This window comes from Scatophagus argus, chromosome 7, assembly GCF_020382885.2.
Source record: "Scatophagus argus isolate fScaArg1 chromosome 7, fScaArg1.pri, whole genome shotgun sequence".
NCBI lineage: Eukaryota > Metazoa > Chordata > Actinopteri > Scatophagidae > Scatophagus > Scatophagus argus.
In genome coordinates, this window is record NC_058499.1 from 24924616 (window position 1) to 24940418 (window position 15803).

At 40.4% G+C, this 15803-nt stretch overlaps 1 protein-coding gene across 6 annotated transcripts in view; it reads left to right on the forward strand.

Annotated features, from left to right (window-relative positions):
- Positions 1-10089, forward strand: part of zc3h18 (zinc finger CCCH-type containing 18) — a 36144-nt gene extending 26055 nt beyond the window's left edge. For 5 of the 6 annotated variants that reach the window (XM_046394027.1, XM_046394026.1, XM_046394025.1 and 2 more), the window contains 7 exons: positions 2610-2726; positions 3177-3185; positions 3354-3559; positions 3988-4199; positions 5075-5174; positions 7006-7102; positions 8993-10089. In XM_046394027.1, the coding sequence (XP_046249983.1) occupies positions 2610-2726; positions 3177-3185; positions 3354-3559; positions 3988-4199; positions 5075-5174; positions 7006-7102; positions 8993-9221 (970 nt within the window). In that variant the 3' untranslated portion in view covers positions 9222-10089. The remainder of the gene's footprint in view (positions 1-2609; positions 2727-3176; positions 3186-3353; positions 3560-3987; positions 4200-5074; positions 5175-7005; positions 7103-8992) is intronic. The other variant, XM_046394028.1, reaches the window with a different exon arrangement.
- Positions 10090-15803: the final 5714 nt, after the last annotated feature.

Here is a 15803-nt window from a genome sequence, read left to right on the forward strand (position 1 = left end):
AACAACTGGTGTGACAACAGGAACGTTGTGTCTCTCAGACACTCATGTTCCCCTGACCTGGAGCTCCTGACCATCCAGTGCCATCCTTTCTACCTGCCCCGCGAGTTTACTTCGGTCATCATCAGCGCTGTTTACATCCCACCTCAGGAGAACACGGACACTGCTCTCACCGAGCTACATGAGGCTATATCCACCTATCAAGCTAACCAGCCTGATGCAGCCCTCATCGTGGCCGGGGACTTTAACCGTGCTAACCTGAGGAAGGTGATACCGGAGTTTAAACAACACATCGACTGCCCCACCAGAGGAGATAGGACTCTGGACCACTGTTACTCTCCTTTCAAGGATGGTTACAGGGCCAAGTCTCTGCCTCCGTTTGGCCTTTCGGACCACAGTGCAGTCCTTCTCATGCCGAAATATAAACCTCGGCTGAAGCAGGGATCTCCTGCAGTCAGAGAAGTAACACGGTGGACTGACCAATCAGAGGCCACTCTGCGGGGCGCACTGGATTCAGCGGACTGGGGCATGTTTCGGTGCAGCTCGGACAGTGACATCAACGAGTTCACGGAAGCTGTTGTGGGATTTATCGGGAAAATGGTGGAAGACATAACACCAACAGCCACCATCAGAACTTTTCCCAACCAGAAGCCGTGGGTGGACAAAACTGTCCGCGACGCGCTGAGGGTCCACACCGCTGCCTACAACTCGGGACTTGCCACCGGTGACATGACGCTGTACAGGGCAGCCACCTACGCTGTCCGTAGGACGGTGAAGGAGGCTAAACGCCACTACGCCACAAGACTGGAGCTGCAGATGGAGGGGAGCAACTCCAGGACGCTGTGGCAGCGACTACGCACCATCACGGACTACAAAGCTGCACATCCACCCGCAATGAGAGTCGACGCTTCTCTGGCTGATGAGCTCAACAACTTCTTTGCACGCTTCGAGTCGGACAGCAGGCAAGAAGCTGCGCTCTCAGCCGGTGAAGAGGTGACGCTCACTGTGACGGAGCTGGAGGTGAGGAGGATGTTTAAAAGTGTAAACACCAGGAAAGCAGCAGGGCCTGACGGCATTAGCAGTCGGGTCCTCAAAGCCTGCGCTGAACAGCTCGCACCGGTGTTTACAATGATATTCAACCTCTCCCTCTCACAGTGTGTGATTCCCACCTGCTTTAAGAAGTCTATTGTATTCCCCGTCCCAAAGACAGCCCAGCCCAGTAATCCCAATGACTATCGCCCCATAGCCCTCACATCTGTGGTGATGAAATGTTTTGAGAAGCTGGTCAAAACATTTATCACCTCCTCTCTGCCCCCCACCCTGGATCCCCTTCAGTTTGCATACCGCCCAGACAGATCCACAGATGACGCCATAACCTTCCTGCTGCACAAGACACTTTCCCACGTAGACACTAGGATGGGGAACTATGTGAGAGTGCTGTTTGTGGACTACTGCTCAGCATTCAATACCATAGTCCCCTCCAGGCTGGTAACCAAGCTGTGTGATCTTGGACTGAACTCCTCCCTGTGCAGGTGGATCCACAGCTTCCTTACTGGCAGACAACAGGTGGTACGCGTGGGCCCCTATGACTCATCCCCCCTCACCCTCAACACTGGATCCCCCAAGGCTGCGTGCTGAGTCCCCTGCTGTACTCCCTGTATACACATGACTGTGTGTCCACATCAGACAGTAACACCATTATAAAGTTTGCTGACGACACAGCCATCGTGGGGTTAATCTCCCACAACAAGGAGGAGGCCTACAGGAAGGAGGTCACCCACCTGGAGAGCTGGTGCCAGGAGAATAACCTCCTGCTGAACGTCAGCAAAACTGACAATCAGAACAACTCTACCCGACCTGCAGGACATTTACACCAAACGATGCAGGTTGAGAGCTGAGAAGATCCTCAGGCAGCCCCATCACCCCGGACACTCACTCCTCTCCCTGTTGCCATCAGGCCGTCGGTTCCGCTGCCTGAGAACCAACATTGAGAGGATGAGGAGAAGCTTCTTCCCCCAGGCCATCCGTCTGCTCAACAGTGAGCGTTAATCTGGACAATCCCACTCCCACCTGCACTACATGCACTAGATGTAAATACCATTCATGTAAATACTGCACATTTTCACTTTTTTTAAATTTAAATTTAATTTTATTATTTTTCTTTACAAGCGTTCTCTTTTGCAATATTTAAATTTAAATTTACATTTTTTATTTACCTATTTTTTGGTAGCAGGGACATAAAGAATTTCACTGCACATTGTACCGTGTATGATTGTGTGTGTGACAAATATACCTATCTTGTATCTTTTGTGAATAAACAATAAGTGTCCCCACCACAATTACACTGCAGTTCTGTGGGAACCACTGAACAGACTCAAACACCACTAACCTGTTTTACCACTTACGCAACAATTATGTTGCCACAATCATTTTCTTTTTATATTTAACACAATGATATTCAGAACATGCCTAGTTGCCTACGTGCAGCTTCTAAATATGAGAAAGAAATATATATAGATATATGTGTGTGTGTGAGTGCGTGAGTGCGTGATTTTACACACACACACTCTTTTGGTTTATCCTTTGTGTTCTTATTTCTTTGTCTTTTTCAGGCGAACTATAAGTGGGAGTGTTAGTGGAAGTGGTAGCAGTTATACTGGTTCGAGCTCCAGATCAAGATCCTCCTCCAACTCCCTCTCACGCTCACGCTCTGGTTCCAGAAAATCCAGGTGTTCACACATGTAAACTCCCATTCACATCACAACTGAAACTTAAGAAAAAATCAAGAGCTACTGCTGACCTTATGGTAGAATTGAGGTGTGTGGAGGGTATTTATTTAAAGAGGAAGCTCTTATTATTTATTAATGAGAGCTTCTTTTTACACTATGAAGAAGATTGGCCAAAGTGCATGTTGGCATGCAAAGTAACTTCAGTCACATCATTCCATACATTTGAAACTGCCAAAATGGGCTTATACCTCAGCCTCAAACCTTATACTTTTATTCATCTGTTACATTCATGTTCAGTCACATTATAAATTGCTAAGTCTAAATATCCAAAATGGAAATTTTAAATGCACATGTAATGGGGCCTTCTGACTGATTAAACAGCCTAATATCCTTCTTCCTGTGTTTTTCTCTCTTGCTGTCATGTGCTGCATCCGTGTTGAAACCTTCTAGGAAATCCAGGTATGATAGTTATTATTCAGGGTGTGTGGTTGTCTGTGTGTCTGTGAACATAATAAGTTGTACACGTATAACTGTGATGACATTGCTCAGTCAGGAATGTCCCAGATAATCCTCCCTGTGAGACTGAGAATCTGCAGCTCATGTTCGACCTGCTGCCTTTTACTGCAGATCGCTGAGTGTGAGCAGTGTGTCATCTGTGTCATCAGCGTCGTCCAGCAGCAGCTCGGTACGTAGCGCAGACTCAGATGACATGTATGCTGACCTGGCCAGCCCAGTGTCCTCTGCCAGCTCTCACTCGCCCACACCAAATCACCCCCGCAAGGAACGAGGTGCGCCGCGGGACCGACCGCCACATGGCAGAGACAAGAACAGGGGTTAGTGTGGGCAACAGTCCTCATGCAGCTGGCACACAAGACCCATAGGCAGGCTGAGACACAACAGAATAGTAGACAAATAAGCATTCAGTATTTGCATATTGGCCATGTGATAGCCACCACATGAAATAAATGCCGGGTAGACATTTTGATGGAGATGGAATTACCTGTACCCCTGTAGCTTTCAAATAAATTCATCATAATGTATATTTCCATAGCGCTAACTCAGTCATTACAAAAATAAGCCATGTCATACTCTACTGTTTTCTCCTTCTGTCCACATAACATAACAGCGTAACAAAATTTGTAATAGGTAGGTAATCGATCGGATTTTAGAATGATTTATGGATTTTCTCTGTATGAGAAACCCCAGCTGATGATTAGCATTGCATTGCTCCTCGTTTCTCATGTTTTCCTGTCCTCATCAGAAAGACCATCAAAGAAAGATGAACCCCTCAGGGAGGACCGCAGGAAGATTGACCCATCTGGTGTGCCACCTAGAGGAGGCAACCCCATACCTCGGTCAGGACCTGGTAGCAGGGGTGGCCACCCTTTACATCCCCCACCTGGTGCCATGGGCCCCCCAGGAAGCTATGGTTCAGGGTCTCATAAAGACATTAAACTCACCCTTCTCAACAAGGTTACTGTTCCTCCTTTTTTCCCATTTAGAAGTGACAACAAAACATACTTTACTCACTTAACTGCTAGTTGTGTCAGGTCTTGCAGATACATTTGGTTTTATGTGTCAAGGAGGACTTGAGATATCCTAGATAAACTTTTGTCTTTTAAAGATATGAATTGAACTTTCGGTGCTCAACAAGGTAACATTATCAGACCTGAGAAAAGGAAGTGTAAGTGTGGAGAAATGAAGACATTGGATGACTAAATACAGTTTTATCTTTGACATCTGTCTCACACACTAGACAGAGGTAGGATAGGATTACTTTTACATGAAGCTTGTGGACTGTATGTCCAGTGACAGGGCTCTAATTGTTAACCAAATTTCTGTTAGCATTGACTCATTGTCTGAAGATAGGGCATATCTTAGCTATATCTAGTTATATCTCTGGCTCTGAGTGAGGTAACAGTTAATGATAGTATCAGACTAACTTCAGCATATTTTGTTAAAGAATGTTTAACTTTTGACAAAAATGAGGCTTCTGTTGGAATGGAAGTCACTGTGTAACAGAGAGATGACCTGCAGACTCCTAATGTCTTAATGAACCACCAATCAAGCTGTCATTCTCCAGTCAGGTTCATTCCACTGCAGTGTGCAGTAACTGTAAGTAATTAGAATGTAAATGTAAATACTTCAGTATGAACTCTGGTTTTCTAAAAATGTTCCTCCCCTCAGCCATTGAAGCTTCATACTTGTGTGAAGCATTATGCAGACATATATTTCCTTTGAAAAACACTGGGTTAACATGTCTGCAAACTACTATAAGCTGGATATGTAATTGTCTGGGTGATCTGTTTGCACTTAGAGGTAAAATAAATCACTTGAACTCTTTCCAGCAGCAGGGAGATAAGGGCAACAGGAAGAGGTACCTGCCCTCAGACAAAGACCGGCCAGGTTCCCCCCTCAGCAAAAGAATGGCCATGTCTCCAGACAGAGGTGAGAAATGTGCTGACTTGACAACTGACATACTTCTTTTACTGTTCACATCTTTTCACCAGTATTAATTATGTCTTTTTTTTTTTTAAGATTCCTCTCAAATACAAATGGACATGTTTTGTCTGTATTGTTAATGTTATCAGTAGTATATTCTTGACCAAGAGATCTCTATAAACACTGACACTTGGATAACATTTATTCATGTCGTTGCAGTCTCCAGTAATTGTTGTGTAATGTATGTTGTGTGTGTGCCTGATATAAAATGAATGCCAAAAGTTATGCTGAAATGGTAAATTGAATAATCATTGTGATGGTCTACATAACATTCCTCTAAAATGTAATAGTTGCTACATCATTTCATGAGTTTCATGCCAGACATTAGCTGGTTCCGGTTCCTTAAATCTGGGGGGTTTGTTTCTCTATTTATTTCACTGTAAATCGGATGTTTACTTACTTTGCAGTTTTTTTTTTTATTTATTTTTTTTTTTTAAACTTTTTGTAGACACAATTAATACATCCTTTTTAACTGAAAATGAAAATAACACTTAGTTAGAATCCTACCAAAAACAGTCAGCTAATCTTTAATGAATCATGAACAAAGATTATATACCTGATAAATCTGATTTGTTTTATGTTTCAGTCCTTAATGACCAACATTGCCTTTAATTCTGTAACTAACCTTGTCCCAGTTTAACAGCTGACATATTCCATGCTGTAATAATCATCTCAAGCCCAGTAGCTTCATCTTTGGTCCACTCACGACAGTCTTTGGAAATGGTGCTGCACATGTTGTTCTGATGCTCATGAGATAACTGAATACATATTTGCTGTCGGGTGTTTTCCCCAAATCGCTTACATTAATATTAAGCCGTTGCTCAACGAACCCTGTTATGAAAAGAAATCATTGGTCATTTTTCATTCTCCATTATTAGAAAATTTAAGGAACATTCTACATCATCTGTAAATTATTAAAAGTAATCTAACTTGCAGTCATATACTGTACATAGTCTGTTTTCCATACTTGTTAGGGTAAAGCCAACACATTGTTCATTATATGACTGCTGGAAATGCTTTTGCTGTCCATTATCTAGTCTTTCCTCTCACGTGAACAGTGAGAGGAAGAGTAAGTTCTCTTTCCTCTGGCAGCGAAGTTGACATAATGTGGGCTGTATCTGTTAATATCATGACAGCCTAGACTGAAACTAAACTCTGCACCCCTTCTAACCTTTCTTAGCCTCTTTTGGCTCACTGTTTTGGTCTTAAGGTCCACACATTCACTTTTTGGTTGAGTTGTAACACTTTCATCAATCACTGCGGGCAGCTGTTTTTAGGGATTAAATTCTGATCGTCATGGGAAGCCATTAAACCATAAAATACCTCACCGACACGCACAGAAGTGAAGCAGTACTAATTTGTCGTGTGCACCATGCTTGCGTTTACAGCCACTTTCTCATTAAGTACTGCAACTCATCCATTTCAGTCATTTAGCGACCTATTTTAGGAAGCACTGGCAAATGTTGACAAGCTGAAACTAAGAAGACTTCAGTTTCAGCGTGCCAGTTGTTTTCAAATTGTTCAACAAAATCAGCAGATATTTGTGAAACTGGGACCAGTGTGTCTAATTGATTCAGTTATATGTCCTAATGTACAATAACTGGCTCACGAGGGGGTAAAGGGAACTGTATATATCACAGTGTTCTTTTTCACAATTGGAAGTACAAGTTGTGAATAGTAGTGTCTGTTCTGATTTCTACTACAAATACCCACAAGCCCACATCCTAGTGAAGTAGCCCCTAGCAGCCTCAGTAACCCTGAAACTGGTGTTTTTCAGGCCGCGATAAGAGGATACCTGGTAGACCTCCTCTTTCCCCTCGAATGGATCGGGCAAGAGGCCAAGGACCCCGACCCCTGCCGCCCCAGGGAGACAGGTTGGTGCAGCCTTGACCTTGGCTTGATGTTATTGCTGTATAACTGTGATCTTTATCTTTCAACAACAGAAATCAAATGTAACAAAAAAAAATGGAAACAAAAGGAGGAGGTGGGCATTCAGCTGGAAGTGGGGAAATTTTTGAGCTATCTTTTCTTTGTGACTCATCATCCTTATCGCCAGTAGTGATCATGTTTACTCAAGCCAAACACATCTGGGTTTTCAGAGCTTGAAAGTTACCTGGTATTGTCATAAAAATGAGGAACATGATACATAAGTGGAAGCACACAAACATTACACCATCCCTGGCCATGATATATCCCAGTCCAGTATGAAATGGGTCTCTTGCAACAGGGCGTAGCTCAAAATAGATTGTATTTAGATCCTTTGTTTTGGAGGGTAGACACAATAATATGAACGCTGGGAATTTTGTTGAGTTTTAGTCATGTTAGTTTCTTTTCATGTTACTACTGCCCCGATGATGACTATGATGATGATGAGTCTTCTTTGGAAAAATGATTGTACTTGTCACGGCTATTGCTTCTATTTGGTATTTCACCTAATCCTACGGGTCTTTGAAGGAAGGCTGTGATATTTCAAATTAATTAATATGTTTATGGGTAAATCTTTCAAATAAATCACAAGTAGAATTCAATACTTTCCTACAAACAGATACATGATGTCACACTAGCTATTCATAAAAATCCTTCGTTAAGTTTGTGCATAAACTCCTGAGTGACTGCTGGCAACTTTCAGTTTAATCATTTCTTAATTGTGGCTGCATCTTTTAACTAACTTTAGTTACCTCTAACTGCTCAAATAAAACTTTGAGTGGCCACACTGTCAATTCAGATGAACTGCTAAGCCTTAGTATGCATAGGTATGATTTTGTTTTAATTAGATACACTGAGAAATGTGTGCTTCACAGTTACTCACAGTCATACAGTTAAGAATGACTGTGAAATATCTGATTATTACTTAACTGTTGCAGTTAGTCATGTAGTGATGTTTTGTAATTTGACATATAGTGAAATTTTAGAGCTTCCCATTGTCAGTGTCAGGTATGTGTCATCCTCATTTTATATTACTTTTTATACTCTCCTAATCAAGCTTAATGTTGTCATTTAACCTAGCTTGTTCTCTTAGCTGCAGCAGTACCTTCCGCTAATATCTGGGTGTAAACCTTTAGGATTAACGTATCTTTGCACAAGGACAGGTGAAACCTGTTTTATTTTTGTGGTCCATAAATTGCTTTGTAGTAAACAATACGTCACAGCTAGGATTAGTTTAAGCTTATGAACAGTTGTGTGTTCATATTTTACTTACCATGTGGGGACAAAAATCTGTTTACGAAGTTACGCGTGGAACTCACCTTCTTTATGGGGATAAAATGCAAGTCCCCATAATGTTACAGATTAAATGTTTATGTAATGTCCCCATAGGGCATGAAAACAAGACTGTGTGTGTGTGTGTGTGTCCGTGCTACATTCTGATGTGTTTTTTAATGATCTTTGAGCAACACCGGAGCTCCATGGCACAGAGGGAGAAAATACATCACGCTTTGTGTGTCGCACTTGTTAGATGTTGGGATTTTTTTGACAACGTTGAGAATGTAGAGTATCACCAGAATTATCGTTTAAAGTATTTAAATAATACAGGTAATAAAATAATTGTTGAACAATTCAGTTTATTTATATAGCGCCAATTCACAACAAAAGTTATCTCATGACACTTTCCAATTAGAGCAGGTTTGGACCAAACTCGAAAGATGATGACACTCTCGCACTTTGACCCACATTTGATTTTTTTTTTCTTGCTGTGTTTACAGTTGGGTATTTTCTCTTTTTGTTCTTAGTTATGTCATGCATGTATGAACTTATGTCTTCCTCAGAAAACGCCCTCTGTCACCACCCCCCAAATCATCTGGGAAAGGCCCAGCAGCACCAGTGGGCAAGCTGGCCGTCCCAGGATCCGTTTCGGCTGCTGGCTCAGGCTCCAGCTCAGGGCCGGGATCCACCAAATCCAGCAACACACTGTCACGCCGCGAGGAGCTGCTGAAACAGCTGAAGGCTGTGGAGGATGCTATCGCCCGGAAACGAGCAAAGATCCCCGCCAAGTAAAAGGAAGGCCGCTCCTCGTCTGTTCGCCAGTCTGCCTGCCTGTGAGCCGGAGGAATAGTGAAGGTCATGGGGTGGAGCATTTTTTCCCTGCCTTCAGTGGACATTTAAAAATGTTGTATGGTTCATGTATAAAGGCTATTGCGTAAGTGAACGGGAAGTGGTTGTCACGAAAACCATCTTCTGCTTGTTTGCCCTCAGAAGAGTTTGGCTCTGCTCCATTCTAGAGTGTTGTTCACTCCTATATGCCCAACTTTAACTCCCCTTGAAAGTCTTTGGATGTCACAGCTGCAGTTTACCTCATCAACGACAAACAGGAAGAAACATGGGCATTTGGTGAGGGAGGGACATCTCAGGAATGGAGTGTATACTTTACAGTTCACAACCAGAATGGTAGTAAGGTGCACCTGATCACTTCTCACGCTGTTCCTTCAGAGAAAAGGAAGCATCTTCCTCATGTGGTGTGATGAATAACAGATTTATACGCATTGAATCTACTACTTATGTCTGTCTTTCTCTGCCCCCTTTTATCGTCTTGTTCTCTCACTTATTTTCCTTAGTTTTCGTCTGTGTGGAGTGATGCGACTGTTGGATACTGACAGCTAATGGGCCTTCACAAGGCTCCTCTGTATAAATCTACAAATACTTGAGCATCCATATTTGGCCGCTGCAAGCAATCACGAGCCCATGCTTTGTTCACAGCGGGCCCATCTTTAACCAATGACTCGTCTGTGTTCTGTGTTTTAGGGCAGTGTTCACTGTCACACCTTGTACAATAATAGCAAGTCATCAGATTCTTTCAAGCGTATGATTATAGACAACAGTGATGTGAAGTATTGATTTCTTTTTCTTTTCTTTTTTTTTTTTTTTTTTTTAAAAAATCTGCAGCATTTTGTTTTCTTCTTAGCGCTTCTCAAGTGGTAAACCAATGTTTTATTTGTGTCACATTTTTAGTTGGAGGAGTATGAAAGGTGGAACGGGGACATTTAGAGACAAGAGATGTTTTGCTTTTGTGACAGAAGCCTTCTAAATAAACTATTTTGATAAAGAGGTCAACTGCCTGTTTTTTTTCTCTGCTGTTGTGTGTTTGAACACAGATGTAGTCAGATATTTGGCATTTTGACGCAGCATAGAGAATGTGGTAGTGTGTCTGATTTATGCTATTTGTTCCTAAGTGTTCCATGAAAAGGTTGCTTCAGTAAAACCCTGAACTAAGTCCTGCAGCACTACATCAGCATGGTGCACTGTTGTGAAATGTCTGTTCCATTTCACTGCATTCTGTTTTTTCTAATGAAAGTCACCATGTCATTTCCTGTGTTTTCGTCACAGTGTTGGTACACATGCCTTGGCCACACCAGTTGATCTTGTTAGCCAGCATTGGTTGTGGAAATGTTGGTTTGTTGGTCCCCAGAAGATGAATACTAAAGACTTGATCTTGTGAGTGAATTCCCATTAGGTTGACAGTTCAGGTTTTTATTTAAATCGCTTTTTTTATGACTGGTTGGATTATTGTAAAATTTGGTTCAGGCTACATGCTTTAAAGATTTTCCCCTTGGGGATAAATAAAGATAAAGGGATTCTAATTCTGATTAGATGATCTTCAAAACTGATGACATTCATATGAGCCTCAGCTGTCTGGGATTTGTGTTTAAATAGCAAATGTCAGCATGCTAACCCTAGATTGTGAGCAAAGTGAACTGTACCTGTTAAACATCAGCATGTTAGCATTTAGCATAGCTTTAGACTCTTTGTTTTGTCTTTGAAATAATAGTGGTTCTCAGACTTTCTCATGTCAAGGACCCCTAAAGTGGATCGAATAAGAGCACAGGCCCCCATCTGATAAGATTTTTACTTTCAGATGTTTTATTACAGAAACTCTGTGAAACCCATGGCCATAATCATACATTTTATCATTGTGCTCCTTATAGGTACTGAAAAGAAATGACTCCCCTTTTTGCTGGGAACCCCTCATACCCCCTCAAGAACCTGTGTCACTGTTTCTGGAGTTATGAGTTTTGTATCTTAAGTTTCTTCACACTCTGGCAAAGCGTTTTGCAAAACACAACAAAAGAGTGATGTGATTCTTGAAAAACTGATTTGTTTTGGCCAATTTTTAAACAAACATTAAACTTGTAGAGCACCAAGAGTACCAGCTATTTATTTTAATGTCATCTCAGAGAATATAAGTGTTAATTTCTTTATTTTATTTTATTTATTTATTTAAAAAAAAAAAAGAAAATTTCTTTCATTTCAACTTTGCAACACTGGCATGTGTCTAGTCTATTGTTTATTCGCGTTGAAAGGGGGAGTCGGGTGAAGATTCATGGAGTGGAGTGGAAGAGCAAATGAATATGTTAAAGAAGCATTTTCTGGGTATATGTGAGGTGTTTTGCATTTAGAAATTCCTTTCAGAGTCCACTCCAAAAGGTGACCTTTATCTGAACTAGAAATTTGCTTATTTTTCCATAACTAAAAAAATGAACAAACATCCCTGGAACAGCTGGCACACCACTGCCAGTGGAAAGATGCAGTTAACCGTGACAACACATTTATTGCACTGACACTGAAATATGAACTATGGACCATTCATATCAACCAACCAGCCACAGAAACATGATCCATCTTAAGTTTTGAGTCAGTGTTTGGAGATTTACCAGTCAATTCATTGAAATCGTGAGATGATTTAATGATTTCATTTAGAGTAGGCAAAAAGAAAAAACACACAAATGTGTGCTCCTCTTCTGGACTTTTCTCGGCCCAAGATGCTTTTTCTTTTGGTCTCACAAGTTAAATGTTGGGAGACACTGGTTTGCTCTTAAACAGTACCTTGTATTTTGTAAGCTTTTCATGTGTTTTTAACATAAAATCTTCATGCATAAAGTAATGAGTAACTTCATATATCAGATAAATGTAGTGGAGTAAAAAGTACAATAAATGCTTCTGAAATGTAATGAAACAGAAGTATGAAACAGCAAACATACTCAAGTAAAATGCAAGTATCACAAAATCAGCTGGATTCCGGCTGGCAGTGGGCAAGAGGTACACCCTGGACTGGTCGCCAGTCAATCACAGGGCCAACACACAAAGACAGACAACCACACACTCTCACACTCACACCTAGGGGCAATTTAGAGTAGCCAATTAACCTAATGTGCATGTGTTTTGGATTGTGGGAGGAAGCCGGAGTACCCGGAGAAAAACCCTCACAGGCACAGGGAGAACATGCAAACTCTACACAGAAAGGCCCAGACCGGGACTCAAACCTGGAACCCCCTTGGTGTGAGGTGACAGTGCTGACCATCTTTGAGTAAATGTACTTAATTTATATTCCACCACTGTTTCAGTGAGAACGAGAATGTTGTAAACTTTATGAAAGATAGTACAAGCTGTGTGACTACGCAACTGCCTCTCTGTCTCTTCTCTCTGTTTCTTTCTCGGTCATCTGACTGCTGGTCTCTTATCTGAGCTTCATCTCTGCTCTCGCTCCCTCTGCGTGAGCGGTATCTCTTCGGTCTCGTTCTCAGTTCTTATTTATTTTAGTATTTAGCCATTAAACCCAGAGTTCCGGTGGGTCCTTGGAAGCTCGTCACTTTTAGGGTACATAATCAAGAAGAGTAGAAATGGAATTTATTTGTCTACTAAATCGTTAGTTGACAGGCTATGTTCCGTGCCGCCTGCCATGAGAAAGTGATGACTAAGTGCGTGCACGAGTGGAAGGCAAATCTTGCAGGTTGCAGCAAGTGAGAAAGCTGACGCTAAGACCAGCTTCAGTTGTGAGCTGTGAGCTTCTGTACAGCCTGTCAGTTCTCATTTGAATTCTTCTCAGTGTTGTAGTTAACCTTGACCCGTGTCTCAAGCTATACCATGTTAGAACCTTTAATTTCAGGAAACTGGGCATGGAAAGTCCTTCATTAGTCCTTGAATTTGGTGTTTAAGAGGGTGTGGGAACCTTTTAACTCAAATGCTATAATAATAATAATAACTTTATTTATATAGCACTTTTCAGAACTCACAGTTACAAAGTGTTTCATAATAACAGCAATTTGCAAACTGAAAAAGGTGATATATAGTCATGATATATAATGATATATATAATGATATATAATGATATACAACGATATATAGTCATAACATTTTGTAGTTTAAGGTATATTGTTTTTTTTTGTTTTTTTTTTAAAAAACTGTAATTTAAATCTTCCAAGTTGACAGCTTTATTAAACAGTATTTCATTTAAGTCTTAGCTCATATATTGTGACTATATTACTTGTTTTTAAATCAAACAGCTCATATGTTTTTTTTTTTCCTTATCTGGGCCAATGGTTTAAAGATGGAGGGTGACTGTAGTCAGACTGTATACAAATTGTAAACTCCTTTGGGCCAAGGTTGTGATTCCTGATTTTTGGCTTATAAGTCAAACTCACTTGACTTGCTTTTAGTTTGTTTGATTTGTTCCGTGACATTTATATAACTTCTTCTTTCTAGGTTTTGTGTCTTGCAAATTAGCCCTATCATACAGTATGTCTGTAGTTTCCCTTCGAGGATGAATAAAGGAATTCTGATTCTGATGTCTGTAGTGTGTAAGGCAAGCCAACATTACAAAAGCGGGTGATGGTATGACATCATTAAACACGTACCACAAAACTGTAAGTAAAGCTTGGTCCTAAAACAAGCTGACATTCACATTACATTTGGAAGTGTCCCAAATTTCATCAGTGTGATATTAAAATAGCTGCTTGCAGTTCTGATCAGGACACACTGATACTGAATGTGGTTTAAAATCTGAAAGTGAGAAATGTATGACTTTGAAATTTGTGTTTCTGTTTCAGCCAATAAATTCAATTGAAGTTCCTCTATTAGTCACAAGAACACTTTGAAATCTGTTCAGACAGTCCCAACTTCTCTCTCTGAAAATCACCATGATTTTTTTTCACACAAGCAGTCAGAATACTCACTGTCACCCTGCGATCCCAAACTGATTAGACAAGAAGCTATTTACAGCCTTTTTTGCGCCAAATTCTTCACTGTAGCCGCTAAGCTAAAAAGCATTAGCGCGCAACATTTCTGATGTGGGTCCACAAGCTGGAACAAGCAGGTAGCAAGTAAACACTTATGTATTTAGAGATGGATAATTTCATTGGGCTGTATTCCTGTACTTTTAGTCTGTTGTGTAAAAATGATTAAAAGATCAGATTGCCTCAGATAAAACTACTAGCTTGTTTAGCTACTGAGAGCAAAACCTAACTGTTAAGTGCAATTAGCATGATGACAAAAAAAGACAAAGAATTTGTCATGAAGATTAAAATGTGGCAAAAATAAATAAATGAAAATGAAAAAAAAACTCCTCAGAATGTAGAAAAGGTGACAGACTTGAAAAATAATTATGTTGTTGCATTTGAGGATTTTTATTTTATTTATTTTAAGAAATAGACTAAAACTTTACTAACGTAAAAATTAACCTGGGCTTTTTTTGTTTGTTTGTTTGTTCGTTCATTTGTTTGATGTGGAAAATGACATTTTTTCCCAAATAATTATTACTACTCATTGAGCTGTGTCTTTGTTGTGTAATATTTCTCCAGTCAGACCTTCTGAATTATAGAATTATATACTACACATTCAATACAATTACATAACTTATTTTTTTAAAGTATGATAATCTAAAAGTGATGTTAAATAACTGCATGAATAACTAATAACAGCATTTTGGAGGGAAGTTGTCTTGCAACAAATATTTGTTTGTTTGCTGTTTTAATCTTCTGACTTTTGGAGGACTCATTGGCTCAACTGCCATTAGCTGCTATCAAGTCTCTGCTCTGCATACGTCAGCAAAGATATTGGTGTTTAGAGACTTCACACTGTTAAATAAAGGTAATAACCTGTGGAAAATTAACTGTAAATGCCCCTAACACGCACATGTTGATAAGAGAATATTCCCCTCTCTTAGATAGACGGACCTTTATACCGACAAAACATTCCACTGAGCCGGCACGTATACACACTGAGACAGCCAAGAACAAAGTGTTGGCTGCATGTCTGTAAGCTGATGAAGACAGTGGCTTGTGAACATAATGCAGCAACTAGCAGTTAAAAAAAGGCCAGATATTATTCTCTGATAGTTTTTACCTTATTTTTATTATCCCTCTTATTTTTCTCTTCCTCACTCAATCTGCTTAACATTGTCTTCAGTTTCAACATCAGAAACTTGTGGGAGAAAACACAAAAAGTCCAAGGCGCTGTGCAGGTACCTTTCACAGTTGGGACAAAAATGAAGTTTCAGTTAAAATTATTTTGTTATTATTTTCTTCATGTGTCTTCATAGGCTTGCCAGTGTGTACATATAAACCTCCAGCATGTGTCAGTGTTAGGTGATGACAGACAACAATCAGCGACAACTTTAAACCCACTTGATCTATGAAGTGAATAATATTTCTTATCTTATTTTGATCAAAATGAAATGAAAAAAAAATTAATTGCATGAAGAATGTGGCAAAGTGCCCAAGGTATTGAATCAGCCTCCAAAATCATGTGCAGGGAACGCAAGAACAAGCTTGATCCAAGGAGGGTTTTTCACACACACATACACACAAT